The 17457-nt window shown below is 43.0% G+C and overlaps 1 protein-coding gene across 1 annotated transcript in view; it reads left to right on the top strand.

Moving 5' to 3' along the window:
• Nucleotides 1-1608: 1608 nt before the first annotated feature.
• DCT (dopachrome tautomerase) overlaps nucleotides 1609-17457 on the top strand; it is a gene marked incomplete at both ends in the record, with an annotated part of 30533 nt that continues 14684 nt past the window's right edge. The window contains 6 exons of the mRNA XM_082701706.1: nucleotides 1609-1903; nucleotides 10353-10652; nucleotides 12640-12740; nucleotides 12874-13040; nucleotides 14287-14466; nucleotides 16234-16369. Coding sequence (XP_082557832.1) covers nucleotides 1609-1903; nucleotides 10353-10652; nucleotides 12640-12740; nucleotides 12874-13040; nucleotides 14287-14466; nucleotides 16234-16369 — 1179 coding nt within the window. The remainder of the gene's footprint in view (nucleotides 1904-10352; nucleotides 10653-12639; nucleotides 12741-12873; nucleotides 13041-14286; nucleotides 14467-16233; nucleotides 16370-17457) is intronic.

The raw sequence follows: 17457 nt of genomic DNA, 5'->3' as shown, positions 1-17457 counted from the left end.
TGGAACCCTGCTTTATTTTAACCCTATGGTTCTCAGCAGCAGCTGCACATTAACATGGCTTCGAGAACTTACAACAAATACAGAGATTTTGCTTCTCTGGGCTTCGGTCTCAGTTGGCATCAGAGCACAGTCAGAGATGAGAACTGCCATTTAATGAGTCACAACAGCTTAATGCCATGGGGATGACATAGATGCACACCAGGGACGAACATCTATATGAACATTTCTTTAACCTTACGAATTTTCTTTGGAACATTCTGTCTTTATGCCCAAATGTATTCTTGGAAACCATTTGGCGCCGGAGCATGTCGGCTGTCTACACAGACACTGATGGCACGAAGTCAGGCCTGTTTCCACCACGAAGGGGTAAAGATATGCTCTAACAGCAGCCATCACTACAGATCAGGATGCTCCCCTCGCTGCCTCCAGAAGCACAGGAGTGGGGAGGGGGAGGGGAGGCATTGTGTTCTAGACCAAAGCCTAACAACATTTAACTTTAACATGAATCAAAAGATGTCACTTGCAAGGTCTTGCTCCCCATGGTCCTACTGCCTTCCTTACAATCAGATAATTATAATTTTGAATTTCTGGTGGCAGGCTACCCTGGGTAATTAAAAAAAAAAAAAATCTACCGCCTAGATGAGCTGAGTAGGAGAATAGTGCATTCTCGTTTGGAGGGAAGAGGGCCCTTAATTGTGGAACAAAGCAATTCCTTGTACGTCGGTCCTAAATAAATGTTTCTTTATTTCTGAAGTTGTGTGACCTCCTGCAGTTGGTCTTTCTAGCACGTCAGGGAGCAGTCAGGAGTGAATTGTGGTTAGCAATGCACGCTTGTCTGTAAAGGCCTTTTAGCAACAACGAGGAGCTCACTGCGTCCATTGACTCCCCGGGAAGTCTGAGGTCACAAGCTTGGCTGGGGCACATGAGCCCAGATAATGAAGATGGTTTTGCCCTTTTGAAACAAAGCCAGCAACTGTATGTACTTCATTATGCCCTTTGGGTCATGTGCTAACAATGAGGGTTTCTCTAACACTAATCCCCCTAATGATGGCTTCTCCCAGCCCTTACACAAACCCCACAAGGCCCCGTGGTTTGGCAAGCCAGACAGAATAAAGGCAGCACGGTGTTTGGCTTTTGAACCGAGTTCAAGGCAATTAAAGTTACGGGCTAAGGAGGAAAGGAGGGGTTTAGAAATACCAGTATAATAAGGAGTATGACTGCAGTACCCCGTAAATTATCGCAATTAGGCAAAGCCTGATTTAACGGGGGAAAGATGGTGAGAAGCGCTACCCTCGTTAAATCTGGCTGTGAGAGGCGCTTGGAATGGCATTAAATTTGTTTTAGTTGTTTGAATCACATAAAACAGCCCATGCGTGTGCGAGTACACACGTGCACTCACGTGGGTTCGGCGGATTTTTTGCAGGGTTTTTTTTTTTTTTTTTTTTTAGGGGAGAGGAATAGAACGCAAAACCAAACAGTATCAACTCCCCCACCCCCCATACCAAAAATCCACTGAACGAGTGTTCAAGAGCTCAGGACTGGAAGAGGAGGAGAAAGGCAGGGCAGAATCGGGGAGTGGAAAGGGAGAGGAGTTCTGCTGACAAAGCCATGTGTCCTCTGGGCTGGGGGCTCCTGCTCAGTTGCCTGGGCTGCGCACTCCTGCCGGGAGCCCACGCGCAGTTCCCCCGGGTCTGCATGACCGTGGACAGCCTGATGAGCAAGGAGTGCTGCCCGTCGCTGGGTCCCGAGCCTGACAACATCTGTGGCTCCCAGGAGGGCCGGGGCCAGTGCACGGAGGTGCAAGCCGACACCAGGCCCTGGAGTGGTCCTTATGTCCTACGCAACCAGGACGACCGAGAAGGCTGGCCCAGGAAGTTCTTCCATCGGACCTGCCGGTGCACAGGTGAGGGAGGCGGGCCGACCCGGTCGTGCCCTGAGCCAGGTGGGGAGGCCCCCGTTGGGAAGGGAGCCCCTTCTCAGGACGAGAGGAAACTCTTAAGACTATCAGACGAGGCTTTCCGTGGCCCTCCAAGTTTGGTTTTCACAGGCAGCAAACTGAGTCGGGCTGATGCCTTGGTTCTACGTTTCGCACCCTCTAGTCCACCAGACGAGTATTACGTGGGCCAAGCCCGGTTATGTGAACTCATGCCAACATGCCATTGGCTTGTTTGTTGGAAGGGGGAAGCTAACGAGCTTCAGAGCAAGTCCTTTCAAGATGATTCCGTGGCCTCCCCTTCTGAAATGGGTTTGCACTTGTAGAAGGGGGTAGGGTGGCGCGGGGAGCCTTGGCGTCTGCAAGACAGGCGTCCAAGGCAGGGCTTCCGCGGTCCTAGCCTCAGAGTTTCTGGTGTTTGGAAGAGGACTTGGGCAGAGTACCTCTTGCTAGTTCACGATATGCCTGGGTTGTCACTTTGCCGCAGTCGCAGGGCTGCAGTGGGACAGGGCGTCTGGGAACTGGGGAGGGAGGGTCCTGGTAAAACAATGGCTTTTTCTGCTCTTGCCTGGGTTGCATGTGGGCATTTGGACGTTGGCTCCTTGTCCCTCTTTCAGACCTTGGGCTCTCTTATTACTCGTTTCTTTGAAATCCCTGTGCGCTTTTTATGCCTGGAGCTCTTCTGAGCCTTCTCAAGTCGTCTTCAGTAGGGCCTGCCTGGGTTCAGCCGCTGCCACGCACAGGGGCCGTAAACCGTCAAATCCTGGCAGGGCATTTGACGCACAGAAATCGCCCCAGCAACTTTAGCAAAGCCCTTGGCCTCTCTTCTACATATAGCAGCTGGCTGCATGCCAAGTGCTCTTCTTTTAAATTATTATTATTAGAGGCACCTGGGTGGCTCAGTTGTTAAGTATCTGCCTTTGGCTCAGGTCATGATCCCACGGTCCTGGGATCGAGTCCCACATCGGGCTCCCCCGACTTGGGGGGAGGCCAGCTTCTCCCTCTCTCACTCCCACTGCTCGTGTTCTCTCTCTCTCTGTCTCTCACTGTCAAATAAATAAAATCTTTAAAAAATAAATGATTATTATTATTTGCTCAGGTTCTCATAAGATGCCGGTACATAGGGAATACAGATAATGGGACTATGTAGGGATATAAAAAGGTGAACTTAAGAAATGTACAAAGGACTGCATGTTGATGTAGGAATGGTGTTAGTTTTTTTTAACATGCAGAAAATTCTGGCTGTATAATCACTTTGCAGTCATGCTAATTCTGTGATTCGAAGGAACTATTTGTTTTGCATTGGGTAATCATTGTGACAGAATTTTAAATAGCATACTGAACATATACTATCCATTTTTTTCTGAGCTAATGGAGCATTGTCTTCTATAGACATTATTTCTTGGATTCTCCTGGCTTTTGTCTGAGAAGCAGCAGGTTTCATATTACCTGTGTGATTGAAACCACACTACACAGTAACTTATTTGTCTATGACTCAAAAATTCTTCTAGAACACTTACTTCCAGGCCAAATCAATGATAGAGTGCTACCACTTACAAGGGTTGGGCCTCTCCATTTATGGAGTCCTGGGGCAGACGATATTAACAAATCAGACTAACTTTTAGCTCTTCTCATCATCATCTACTTTATATTTTGACCTGGTTAGCAAGGTTGTTTGTTTTTTTTTTTTTCCTTTTGTTTTTTAAAGGTGAGGATGGAGAGAACAGAGAATGGCCAAACAGAAGGGATAATTATAATCTCCCTTCCCAGAAGGCGCCTATTATATTTCTCCAGAAGTGACAGGAAGTTAGAGTCACAGTGACCTACTTCCTAACATGAAAAGGGATCCCCTCCCCCCTGCTCGGAGGAGGATAAACACATACCTAGGGCAAAGTAGGTCAGAAAGAGGGTTTGACCTGTATGTCCAGACTGTTAAGGACATCACATGTCTATAGGCCATTCCAAAGAGGCAGAGCTTTCTCAGTGCCTATGGTCTCCATTGCCAGCCATTGTCAAGGCCATGGCTGCTCTTGAGACCAACTACCAGCCTATGGCTCTCCTCCTGCCCTCTATGATTTGGTCTGTGTAAACTCATTCAGAATCATAGCTCTTTCCATACCAACTCTGGTTGGCTCCACTTATATCGGCTCAATGGTCTTATGCTTTGAGTCTCGGGGCATCCGACCAAGTCGCAGTGGCCAAACTGGAAACCAATTTATTATAAACAGTAATCACAATTCTGTGATGTGTCGTGTGTCCCAAGGCAAGACATAGGATGTTCATTCAGCTTATTCTCCCACAAAGAGTGAGTTGCTTGCCTTCCAAGGGTAGCATTTCCTGGTTTGAGAAGCAGTCTTCAGAATTTAAACCTGATCTCAAAACCTAAACCCCAAAGCTCTCCTCTATGTTATCCACATAATTTTTTTTTTTTTTTCAAATAGGGTTCCTGGGATTTTTCTAGGTCACCAAAATTTATTAAGGAAGAGATGTAATAATGACCCTGAGCTTTGTTAATGCAATGGAAAAATAAACAGACATTTATCCATCAATGGGCATTAAGATTGTTTCTACATCTTGGCTCTTGGGAATTGTGTTGCGATAAACATGAGAGTGCTAACATCTCTATGAGATCCTGATTTCAGGTTTTTTTTCGACAAATATCCAGAAGTGGAATTGCTAGATCATATGGTAGTTCTATTCTTAATTTTTGAGAAAGCTCCATACTGTGTTTTTCCATAGTGCCTGGGCCGTTTTGCTTTTCCACCAACAGTGCACAAGGATTCCAATTTCTCCACATTGTAGCCAAGTGGTATATACATCCAACTGAATACTACTCGGCCTTAAAGAAAAGAAGGCAGTCGTGTAGTGGGTGACAACATGCATGAACCTGAGAGGCTTTACACTGAGGAAATGAGTCAGTCACAGAAAGACAAATAGGGCATGGTTCTACTTATATGAGGTATCTAAAATCAAATTCATTAAATCAAAGAGGGGAATGCTAGTTACCTGGGGCCCAGGGAGTGAGACAGAGAGAGTTAGTAATCAGTGCACAGAAAGTTTCAGGTGGGCAAAATGAACAAGCTCAAGAGAGTTAATGTTCAACGTGGCACCTAGAGTCAGCAATGATGTATTGTACATTTAAAAACGCATGAACATGATAGACCTCATGTTAAATGTTCATACCACAATAAAATAAAATACTTCATAGTCTTCACGAATTTGAAGTTGGTAAAAGACATTAGCCTAACAAAGAGAAATAACAAAATCTGGAGCGGAACTCTCCCCCATCACACACACAAATGATGGGCTCAAATCCTCTAGAGAGAACTTCTCTGTTCTCTGGAGGGATAATTTGGAATCCAAAACCCACTGACCTTGATTGTCAGGAGGGCCTGAATTTCAGGAGACCTTGGCATTAGCTCTTTACCTTCTACGTCTCCCTTGCCAGCTGGCGTTTCTGAGAGCATACCAGTTGCAGCTGTGTTGTTGGACTTTTGGAAAACATGCATAGCAAATAGTTTTTGAACAGTTGTCGGAGAGCTTCTTGTTTGTACAAGTGACTAAGTGCCTCCATTTTTCCAATCTCTGAAATGGGGATAATGATGAAACCGCACTTGTAAAACCTTTTTGAGCTCTGTAGATGAAAGGCTCCCTGTGAGTATAAAGTATTGTTATTAAAATAATAGAATCTCTAATTAAAAGGAATACGCTATTTAGAGCTCCTTGTAAATTCACTAATCAGTGGTCCTTAAGCTTCTTTAGTCTAATAGCCTTCTGAGGTTGAGCTGTTACAGTTCATGTAGGAACGTGTACGGCTTGGCGGTTCTCATTCTCTTTTCTAACCCTAGCCCAGTCCTAAGTAGGTTTACGAATTTGTCTTTTTAAATTTAATTTTTGCCCAAGGACATACTCAGTGGTAGATAGATTGGTATCTCCAGATCCTTTAGTTTTCTTTCTCTCCCCATTTTCCAGTAAGAAAATGCCATCTCTACTAAGAGGCCATCTTGTATTTTTTGATGCTGTGATTGGTAGGTTAGGGGAATAAATGAACTCAGGTCAAGTTGATGTAGGGAACCACTAGGGTATCTAAATTAGAGAAATAAGTGTTTTGTGTGCTGGGCTTTCAGGTTGTTGCACTTTTCTGTTGTCTGCAGCATTTTCTTGAATACTTTGGACCATGTTTAGAAGCTCCAAACGTAACAGGGGCTCAAACGCTGAGTTTTTGGAGAGATGCTGGAAAAAGAATTTTTTAATTTTTTTTGTACATTTCAGGGTCATAGGCGAGCTTACATGCAGAAAATTTTTTTTAATTTTTTTGAGCTATAACTGATATATAAGATATAAGATATAAACTAAGATATGAGATATAAACAAATATAAACATATAAATAAATAAATATATAAGATCTAAACTAAGGTATTATCTTCGTTTCAGATGTACAAGTTAGTGACCCGACATTTGTATACACTGCGTAGTAACAGTTCCTACCGAATAGTGTTGGCCATATCCCTTATACTGTCCATTACATCCCCGTGACTTATTTATTTTATAACTTGAAGTTTGTACTTCTTAACCCCCTTCCCCCGTATGCCTCCTTCCCCATCCCAATTCCTTCTTCTTAGCCCTTCTATGTTGCTTTTTTGAGGACAAGTATTGTTTTGTAAAATGAAACACCTTGGGTCACCATAATTGTGAGGCAGCTCTGGTCTTCTGCGTCAGAATGAATTGTTTTGCCTTTTGTCTTCTGTGGTGCTTGGTTTATTCCTCTGTTTTCACTTGTCCTCAGAGTTAGACCTGCACTGGTGGTTCATGGCACACACGTCTGTCATCTCCTGGATGAAGCTATGGTGCCTTATATCTACATGTATCTTCTCGTACCTGATGCCTTTTATTCCATTATTCATTGCTTCATTTCTCACCACCCTGACTGACGTTTATTTAGCCCTAGTGATGCCCTTCAGGTACAAAGAGGGGAAAAAACACAACATGGTTTTAAGGTGTCCACAGTGTAGTGGACAAGGAAGACAGATGAAAACAAATATTTAAAATCCTGCTTTGGGGCTCCTGGGTGGCTCAGTGGGTTAAAGCCTCTGGTCAAGATCTCAGGGTCCTGGGATCGAGTCCCGAGTTGGGCTCTCTGCTCAGCGGAGAGCCTGCTTCCCTCTCTCTCTCTGCCTGCCTCCCTGCCTACTTGTGATCTCTCTCTCGGTCAAATAAATAAACAAAATCTTTAAAAAAATAAAATAAAATCCTGCTTCTAAGTGGTATCTAGTAAAAATAACAACACTCAATATAGAACTTATGTACCAGACACTGTTCTAAGCGCTTAATACATTAACCTGCTTGTTTTCTGTGTTAACTCTGTGAGGCAGAGCTCTGATCCCAATCTGACAGGCTTGAAAGAGTGAAATCCAAACCTACAAGCATGGAAACTTCTCCGAACAAACAAGTGGGAGCACAGAGAGAGGCACGCAGAGCTTTGACGGCCCTTTAGGCTGTGGGTGCTAATAAATTATCTGTTGAATAAACAAAGGAGGGAGATAATTAGCTATTGATCATTTTGTTTCTAGCAACCGAAAATAATTGTAAAGGAAGTGAAGGAATATTAAAACTCATGACATAAGTTACAAATTACTCAACTTTGACAAAATCTGGAGACAAGTTTTACGCATTTACATGTAGAAATGTATTGAATCGATCATTTTAAAATTGGGGTGTGCAATTTCTTAGCATTCGGAAGGAGACCCTCACTCTCTAATTATAAAGCTGTGGCTCTGTATTCAACTTTAGTCATCTGGCTCTAGGGAAATGGTGGATATTTGGGTGCTTGGTATTGGTTACTTGGGTACTGGTATTTGGGTACTGGGTTGCTCAATAAATATTTATAAATAATTTCTATTTAGTAGCTTCCCTCTAATAATCAATGTAGATTTTAATGTTTAACTGAAACTGTTCCAAAACATGTTTCAGTCTTGGGACTAGTAGAATTTTTTCCTTTCAAGTGTTTTTTTATTTCATTCTCATATGATGTTAAAACATAGAAGACTGGGGTGCCTGGGTGGCTCAGTGGGTTAAGCCTCTGCCTTCAGCTCGGGTTGTGATCCCAGGGTCCTGGGATCGAGCCCCGCATAGGGCTCTGCAGGGAGCCTGCCTCCACCTCTCTCTCTGCCTGCCTCTCTGCTTACTTGTGATCTCTGTCTGTCAAATAAATAAATAAAATCTTAAAAAAAAAAACATAGAAGACTATAGCTAACTGAGTTATGTGAGGACAGGTAGGATATTTTGAGTGTTTCGAGGAGCATAGAACCCAAATAAATTACCTTAAGAAAATTCTTACTCATGATATTTTTAATGACATTTTCTTTAACGATCCAAAAATCCACTGGATTAATAGAAAAGGAGGCCCGGACATTTTTCTTTACATGATACAAATGCTAGTCATTTTGTTTCATGTTATTGTAATATTTTCTTTGTAGAAATTCAAATAATCTTCTCTCTCCTGTGGTCATAGTATTTTTTTCTTACCTCTGCTTTGGTATTTACCATTTATCAAAATTATTTACAGGACCGGTTTTCCTCCTAATCCACAAGGATAGGGAGAAAGAAGAAGAAGAATTTTTCTGTCTATTGGATTATCTGTCACATGCTTTATATGTTTTTGTTTTTAGTTAATTTTTCAAAAAAATTTCAGCTCTATTGAGGTACGACTATGAATATGAATGTATAATTTTTAAAGTGCATATTGTGGTGACTTGGCTTTATGTTTCTTTTAGTCAGTCAACAAATATTCATTTTGTACAAGGCCAAGCACCGGCCTAGACAGTAGGATAAATGCTTTCCGGTTGCCCGTACCTGAGACAAGTAGATAATTACTGCTACTGTGATGAATCCAGCGGAGGGGGTATGTGAGGGACCGGGGAGGCCCAGGGCAGGAACACCTGACCCTGACATGTAGAGTCAAGGATGACCTTGTGGACCACCCACCGTGAGGCTGAGAGCAGGAGTGGTAACCCAGGCAAAGCGGAATTTAAGGAGATGAGGAGGGAAAGTGCCGTGGACTGAAGTGAGAGCTAGTAAAAGGGTCTGGGAGGAGAGGGAGGGGGACGAGGGGGAGAGAGGCAGGAGAGGAGGAGGGGGTAGGGGTAGGAAAGGAGAGGAGGAGGGGGAGGGGAGAAGGGAGAGAGGGAGGAGGGAAGCAGAGTTGGTTTCCCATGTTAATGCTTTAAGTCAGCCCTCTAATCCCCTGGGAGATGAGCATTACCGACCCTGTTTGCTTCAACATTTTGCTCTAAAAATATTTGAATGTTCACTCTCTAACTTATCACCGCCTAGGGAAGGAGGGGCTGGTCATACCAAAAGCAGTAATCAAGGCTTAAAAGGGAAAAGTCTAGGACAAGCTGAAATAATTCCCACTTTAGATGCTAATCAGGAAGGAGTTTATTAGTTCCCAGGGCTAGTACTCCTTCCCTGGGCTGATAAAGCAGGGACATTTGGGCCGTGGACAAGGGAGCCCTGCAGTGATTTGCACTTCCTGAGACTGTGGCAGCTAATTCACCTTTACGACCTGCCGGCCTCCATCGATTTTTGTCTTAACTCTCTCTCCTTTGTGAAATAAACCAGCTTTTGTATGTCAGATTTCCCCTCAATCCCTGGAAATCAGCCCATTTAGTTTGGTTCCACCTTGAGCTTGGCAAATGTTCTCTTCCTCTTCTAAGTCAATGAGCCACTCCCTCTGTGTGGGCCCTGGTGTGTGGGCCAGAGAGAACAGGGCTCAGCAGCATCGCCATCCCAGACTGCTGGGGAGCCCGGGGGTCGGGGTGTGGGGAGGAAACAGAAACTCATTCTCTCCAGTACTGGAGACCTCAAGGCCCAGGTCGAGCTGTCAGCAAGGTGAGATTCTCCTGAGGCCTCTCTCCTGCTTTGTTGGCTGCTGTCTTCTCCCTCGGTCTTCGCATAGTCTTCCCTCTGTAACTAATAGTGTCCAAACTGCCTCCTCTTGGAAGGACACCCATTGGACTGGATTGGGGGGCCACTTAATGACCTCATTTTTAACCTCATTTCCTCTTTGAAGACCGTAGCTCCAAATACAGTCGTATTGTATCTGACTGGGGCTTAGAACTTCAACCTGCAAGTTTTGAAGGGACACGGTCCACCCATGACAGCTTTTGACACCTTTCCTATTGTTTTCTTGCTGGCAGTATTTCGAAGGAACTCTAGTACTCCCATCCTTGGAGATTTCAAGAGGAGAGGAAGTGTAGGAAGATGGCTCCCTTCGCCTTCCTGCGAACACCTTCCTCTTCTCCTCCTTTCTAGGCCACACTTCAAATTCAGAAATTTCTTCCAAGCTACATAAACTGACTCCCTCTTCCATCCCCTCCCCCACTTTTTTTTTTTTTTTCTTTTAAAAAAATAAACTAGGACATTTTGCTGGCTACAACTGTGGGGACTGCAAGTTTGGCTGGACCGGCCACGACTGCAGTCAGAGGAAAGCCCCGGTTATTCGGAAAAATCTTCATTCCTTGACGGCTCAGGAGAGGGAGCAGTTCTTGGACGCCTTAGACCTCGCAAAGAACACAACGCACCCCGACTACGTGATCACCACCCAGCACTGGCTCAGCCTGCTGGGGCCCAACGGGACCCAGCCGCAGATCGCCAACTGCAGCATATACGATTTCTTCGTGTGGCTCCATTATTACTCTGTTAGAGATACGCTATTAGGTGGGTTATTTCCCTCAGCCGAGGGTATATTATTATAGTTTGGGACTGTGGGGGGATGGGTGGGGAAGTAATTTCGGGCAAGTTAATTAACAAGAGAACAACACCAAGAAGGGTTAGGCTTACGAAAATCAGACGATTATCCAATGCTGCCTGAAGCAAGGAGGAAGAATATTCTACCAGTACGTTGGCTGACATTTGGGAAAATGTTTTCCCCTGGAGTTGGTGTGATGGGTTCAAAGTCTAAACTCTCCTCTGTGAAGCTATTAATCTTCAAAGGCAAAGTCTGGTGAAGCGGAGGCAAATTCCTTTTGATTCCAGAAGAAAACATGTCTAAATCTGGCCATGGAAGCCCTCTCTGACATTTTCCCTCAAATTAGAGGAATTAACAGAACATGTGCTAAAGCACATGAAGCTTCTTTGTGCAGAATTAGAGGGTTTATGTGGAAAGTGCGTATCTCATTAAACACGCATGTGTTAGTCTTTAGACTTTTGCGTCATCATTCATGGGGCCTGTAAATGGTGTCTTGCTGTTGGGATCCTTGGGTTTTTTCAGAGTTGTATTGTCACGGAAGAGCATTAGCTGCTCTGGCAATGTAGAATTCCTCCTGAATTAGCCCTTGGAACCGTTGCAGTGGATGCCTGAGAAAATGGCGCCCTGCCCTTCTAGATCCCCCAGTCAGGGCCTGTGTAAAACTTGGAATGGGGCCTTGTTTGTTAAGAACCTCATTAATCTTGTAGGACCATCTATGCCCTCGGATATGTCTCAGTCAGGGATCACACGGACTTCAGCTCACTCCAGAGGGATGGGAATCCATTCCTGGGTATTCTCTGGAATCCTGAAGCTTTCTTTGGCTCTACCTATTATCCCCACCTTTGGGGTCCCTTATTGGAGTCAGGGTGAATGAAGACATCAAGCTCCCTTTGAATAGTCAGATTCTCATTGGAGTTGTCTGTTCTTGTGTTTATCACTGGCTCCTCATTACTTGATTTTGCCTCATTAATTCATTTGGGGAACAAATCTTTGTTCTGAATTAAAAAGGACTATGTAGCCACCAGCAAGTGATAGCATGTCTTTCCTCAGTGCGAGTCCTTAAAAATCTTGCCTCTCAGGTAAGCATCTGTCTTTCTTTATCGACAGATAAGGAAGCTTTTCTGGCTGTAAACCTTTATAGTTTTCCTGTCATCACTCGGAGGAATTTTTGCTTTATGAGAGGGTTGTCTCTCAGGAGGGAAGGAAGACTATAGTTTCTGGTCATACCTAGGAATTAAATTTATATTCGTGTCTGTTCAGCTGTCTGAAGTTATTATAGGTACTTTGAAAAAGAACTAAAGTTAGCTAAAGTTTCTACATAACCATCGAAAGCTTTTATGAAAGCAGAAGAAAGATGGAATGGGCAGGAAGGGGGTCATTAGATTGACCAAAGCTTTTCACTAAAATTGGCGGTTCCAGTGGCCAGCAAAATTGGTCTGAGTGTATTTTTCTCTGTTCTAGTCTTGGCGACCATGCTTGTCAGCTGGTGATTGTAACTGATTGACGGCAGAGGCAAAATCCATCGAAGTTCTTTGCAGTGACAAAAATGCCTGAATGAGGACTAAGAGCAGCCCAACTTGCCTTATTATTAATTAATTTCTCCCTTATAAATGTGTGCATCTGGAAGGAGTCATGAAATGTCACTTAAAAATTAAACATTTGATAGGGATTCTCAAAGCTGAAAGTGACCTAGATGTGTCTGGATCTGGATCTCTGAGGACAATCAAACTTTTGAAATGAAAGATGGAGAATTTACCCTAGAAGTGCTAGTTGCTTCTGGAATTGTTTTGTTGTCGCTGTTGTTGTTTTTAGAGTGATAAATGACAAAAACAATTTTTTTTTTTTAGTTGGAGCAGCATGGATTTACTGGTTCCGCAGACACATCCCACTGGGGTAAGGTTTCACATTTAAAAAATATTATTCCATGATCTTTAATATGTTTCCCAATTGCTTTAGGACCAGGGCGCCCATACAAGGCCATAGACTTCTCACACCAAGGACCTGCATTTGTTACCTGGCACCGGTACCATTTGCTGTGGCTGGAAAGAGATCTCCAGGTTGGTCAAAACTCTGCATTTGGTATTTTTAGTTATGCGTTTGGTCAAGACCCATATCAGTATTTATTTTATATGCTTTCTTATTGCATTTGATATCATGAGATAAGTAACTAGGCATGCCCTTTGCTTTTAGCAACTTATCGGCAATGAGTCCTTTGCTTTGCCCTACTGGAACTTTGCCACCGGGAGGAATGACTGTGATGTATGTACCGACCAACTGCTTGGGGCAGCAAGACAAGATGATCCAACTCTAATTAGTCAGAACTCAAGATTCTCCAACTGGGAAATTGTCTGTGATAGGTAATGGTACATGTTTACCTGCAATGGAAATCCAGAGGCCATATTATCCTACGTCTGAGAGAAGGAAAGAGGCTGTGCATGTCTGTTTCCAGGGCATCCTGGGTTCTTTTTACATGTTTCTGAAAATAATTTTCCTGAGGGAAGTGGGATTTAAAAAAAATTCTAAGCCCTTTTATTAAAAAACAAAACAAAACAAAACAAACCACCACCACCAACAACAAAATACCAGAGGCCTGGAAATCACACTGGTGAATCGAATGGGCTTGGTTATCATTTCTAGATCAACTGTTTTAAAGCTAGAAATAGTTTCTGCATTTGGCCAAACCTTTCTTACGTACTGATTGTATTCCAGGCAGTGTAATAGTACTGACAATACAAGAATGAATAAAATAGAGCTTCCCTTTTGGATATCGTTTTGTATTTACAAAGGCAGATTGCTTGTAAACAAATTACAATACAATGTGAAAAGAATCATGACAGGTCTAAGTGTGAAGCCAAGAAGAGAGTCAAGAGAAGTCTCTAAGAGGCAGAGGCATACACCCCAAGCAGAGAAGTACTGAAGAACATATAAGCAAATGACCAGCCTTGCAACCCATGGAAAATCCTGTCCTCAGTGACTCCTTAAATTTCTTCCTTTTTTTTTTTTTTTTTTTGGCACATATCTCAAAGAAAGGTCCCTTAAGAGGCTCTGCTGCTTTCCTTTATTATCTATCTATCTATTTATTTTTAAAGGTTTTATTTATTTAGTTGAGAGAGTGAGAGTGAGAGAGAGAGCATGAACCAGGGAAGGGGCAAAGGAAGAGGGAGAAGAAGGCTCCCAGCTGAGCAGGAAGGCTGAGGCGGGGGCTCCATTCCAGGATCCTGGGATCATGGCTTGAGCCAAAGACAGATGCTCAACCTACTGAGCCACCCCAGTGCCCGCTGTGTTCCTTTATTTATCTGTTTCTTCCAAATCATACTGGGTCCAGCTCCCCTGCCCTGTGTCTTTGTCAAGCTTCCTTGAACACACCTCTCATCTGCGTGTTCATGTGTTTGCAGGGGTGTAGGCCAATCTAGCAGGGATCCTCTCTTCTACACACTAAGCTTTTCCTACAGCCTTCTGGATAGTGCTCCCCAACATGGGGGGATGGATCACTGTAATAAAATTTTTATCATGACTGAGATTTTGATTGGTTGGTTTGGCCCAAAGTTACGACACTATTCACAAATTAAAGCATTCCATTTTCACTCTCCATACAACCCTTAGCCTGGATGACTATAACCGCCGGGTCACCCTCTGTAATGGAACCTACGAAGGTCTGTTAAGAAGAAATCAAGTGGGACTGAACAGTGCAAAATTGCCAACTTTAAAAGACATACAAGATTGTCTCTCTCTCAAGAAGTTTGACAGCCCCCCTTTCTTCCAGAACTCGACCTTCAGCTTCAGGTTGGTGCTCTGAACTCTGTTAGATGACATTTTAAAATACTTTAAGATTTTCATGCCCGTGGTTGTAATGAACTCGAAGAAAATCCGGATGTTGGGAGTCATGTACAAGGCTAAGTAATGCAGAAGGGCTTGACAAGTGAGGATAACAAGGAACCAGTGTTAGGAAAGTCATCAACCACCCACTATAATGAATAGTGTCATTTTAATATTTTCTAATTAGCTATTCAAAACCATCTTTGGTATTTCTAATATAGGTACAGTGTTCAGAATCAGGTACTTCATTAAATATCATATTTAAAAAAGTATTTGTTCATGTTCTTTCTTTTTCTTTTCTCTTTAATGTATCAGCCATAGACCTTAATATCAAAGTCCGAGATCCCAGAGAAGTATTATAGACCAAATGCAGCTCAAGCTACAACACAGCAATGACATCACAATACTTAAAATGGAAAGGCCGACTAATAAATCTCTCCCTCTAAAAAAACTTTCAGAATTGTGGGAAATAAGTACGGATGTAAATAAGATTTTAAGCAAAGATGAATGGGGCTCCCGAAAGACACGATGGATAGATTCATGGTCTTCCCCCAACCCAGATTCTCTTTATCCCGTGTGTAAATCATACAGCTGGTGGGTTATTTGGGGCGGCGGAGATGAAAGATGCAGAACTGTACCAAGTGCAGCAGAATTCAAAGTCTGTGTGGGGATTAGACATAGCTCTCAGAGTAGCGTCAAGGATCATATAAAGGCTGACATTTAAGATTGTTTGAAAAGGAACATACGTTTGCTCTTCATAGTAGTAAAAATGCTATCGAAATGGAGCACAATCTTCTTCTTTTTTTTTTTTTTAAGATTTTATTTATTATTTATTTAAGAGAGACCGAGATAGTGAAGAAGAGTACAAGCAATGAGGAGAGGGAGCAGGGAGCCTGACACAGGGCTTGATCCCAGGACCTGAGTCAAAGGTAGATGCTTAACCGACTGAGCCACCCAGGCAATCCTAAAATGGACTGCAGTCTTTATTGATTTGAGTTAAGGGAGTGGTTATGGAAATGGGGGGCCCAGATCACCATAATTGGCACTACTTGGGAGCTGCTTAAAAACACATATTGTGAAGAACTGGCCCACACCTTCTGAATCAGAAACTCTGAAAGTAGGCCATGATTCCCATGTGATTTCTCCTGTGATTCCCACGAATGCTTAAATTTGAGGATCACTGACTTAAGAGAAGGACAGTTTGAATTTCTGGAAAATTCAAACTAGGGAGGAGAAAAAGATAAGGATAAGGATAAGAGGAATATGGGGATACATTTAGAATGCTGAATATATTATAGTCAAGCGGAGGTCTATTTAGTTGAGAAATGGGAGTATGAGAGTATGTGTTAATTCAGAATATATTTCTGATGGCAGACCATGTGCCGGGCATGGCACTAAGCTCTGGCAATAAAAATCTGGAGAAAACACAGTCTGTGTTCTCTAGGACTTCAGAATCTGGCATGGGAGAGAGATATGAAGGTAAAGAATTGTCACACAGTGTCTAAAAGAGGTACGGTCAACTGAGCAGGTGTAGAAGTAGCATTGATTAAGAGTTCCCTCCCTTTCTAGAAGATCAATGAAAGTTGGGACTAATTTGTAGTTAATTAGCTATGACAGTGATTTCCATGTCCCTATCCCATCTCAAGTCAGAAGACTGTTATTTAGGCTGGAAACAATAAAAATAGATCTTTATCAGTTGTAACTGTTGTCACTGACATACTGATTTTCTCTCAGGAATGCTCTGGAAGGGTTTGATAAAGCGAACGGCATCTTGGACTCTCAAGTGATGAGCCTACATAACTTGGTTCATTCCTTCTTGAATGGGACAAGCGCTTTGCCACATTCTGCTGCCAATGATCCTATTTTTGTGGTATGTTGAAGGGCTTAGAATAGGTGAAAAATATTCTATGCAAGATGTTGGATTTATTTGTTTTTTGGTATGATTAAGGTTTGGTGTGTTTTATTCTCTTTGTGGACAATGGGATGTATTCAAACGTTAAATTCATTTTATTCTATGCCCTAGAGTTGGTTAGACAGCATTTAAAGTCCCCTTTTCAGAAACCCATGCTTTAGAAATGCTTAGTTTTGCAATGACACCAGACAGGAGTTTATAGCCTAGAGTTGGATCCATAAGTTAGTAATAATGACATTATAAAATACATCACAATTTAGCATAGTTTATATAATAAATTAGCATAATGATAATAATTTTTCAATAATAAAATGCTTGATGTTGAAGATGAGTGGTGGAACCACTGTGACCCTCGCATGAAGCCCAGCCACCTGGCACCTTTGGAACAGCACACGAAGCCCACAGCTCTGTTGGTGTTTGGTACTGACCTCCTCACTTCACAAAGCGTTTTGCCTAAAATGGAGCTGCTTCTGCCGTCCTAATATTATTGTGTCCACTTTGGACTGAATCTTCCATGTACAACACTTGTCAGAAGACGGTGTGGACCTCCCTGGTTATACAAGAGCAGGTTCTTTTATTCCTTCTGTGTCTAGTTGTTAATCAATGTAGGTTTAGCAGAATCCGGTCCTTACATGCTTTCATGGTTAGGTACCACCTAGTAACAAGTTTACTGGAGATAGTGAGAACCATGGCCAATACCCACCCCCAAGGGCAGGAGGCCGCCATGTGTAAGAGAACCTGGTAGTGCAGAACAGAAAAATTGGTTTGGATCGGTTTGCAAACTTGCGGGTATATTCATACATTTCTTTTTTGTTTGCAAAGGAATAGATTCTACCCAAACTAATTTACAATAAAAAAATTAATTTATTGACTTAAATAACTGGGAAACTGAGGAGTGCTGCTGCCTTTAGGTATTGCTGAATCTGGGGGGGGGGGGCTCAAAACAGGTCAGCTCTGTCTCTGTCTTCGTGGCAAATGAGCTAGCCACTTGCAGCCGCAGATGTGCGCGCTACCAGTGCAGCACGTGAGGCAGGGCTGGAAGCAGC

The sequence above is a fragment of the Mustela nivalis genome, assembly GCF_964662115.1.
Source record: "Mustela nivalis genome assembly, chromosome: 15".
Classification (NCBI taxonomy): domain Eukaryota; kingdom Metazoa; phylum Chordata; class Mammalia; order Carnivora; family Mustelidae; genus Mustela; species Mustela nivalis.
The sequence above is the reverse complement of the archived record's forward strand: the minus strand, read 5'-3'. Positions and strand labels throughout refer to the sequence as shown.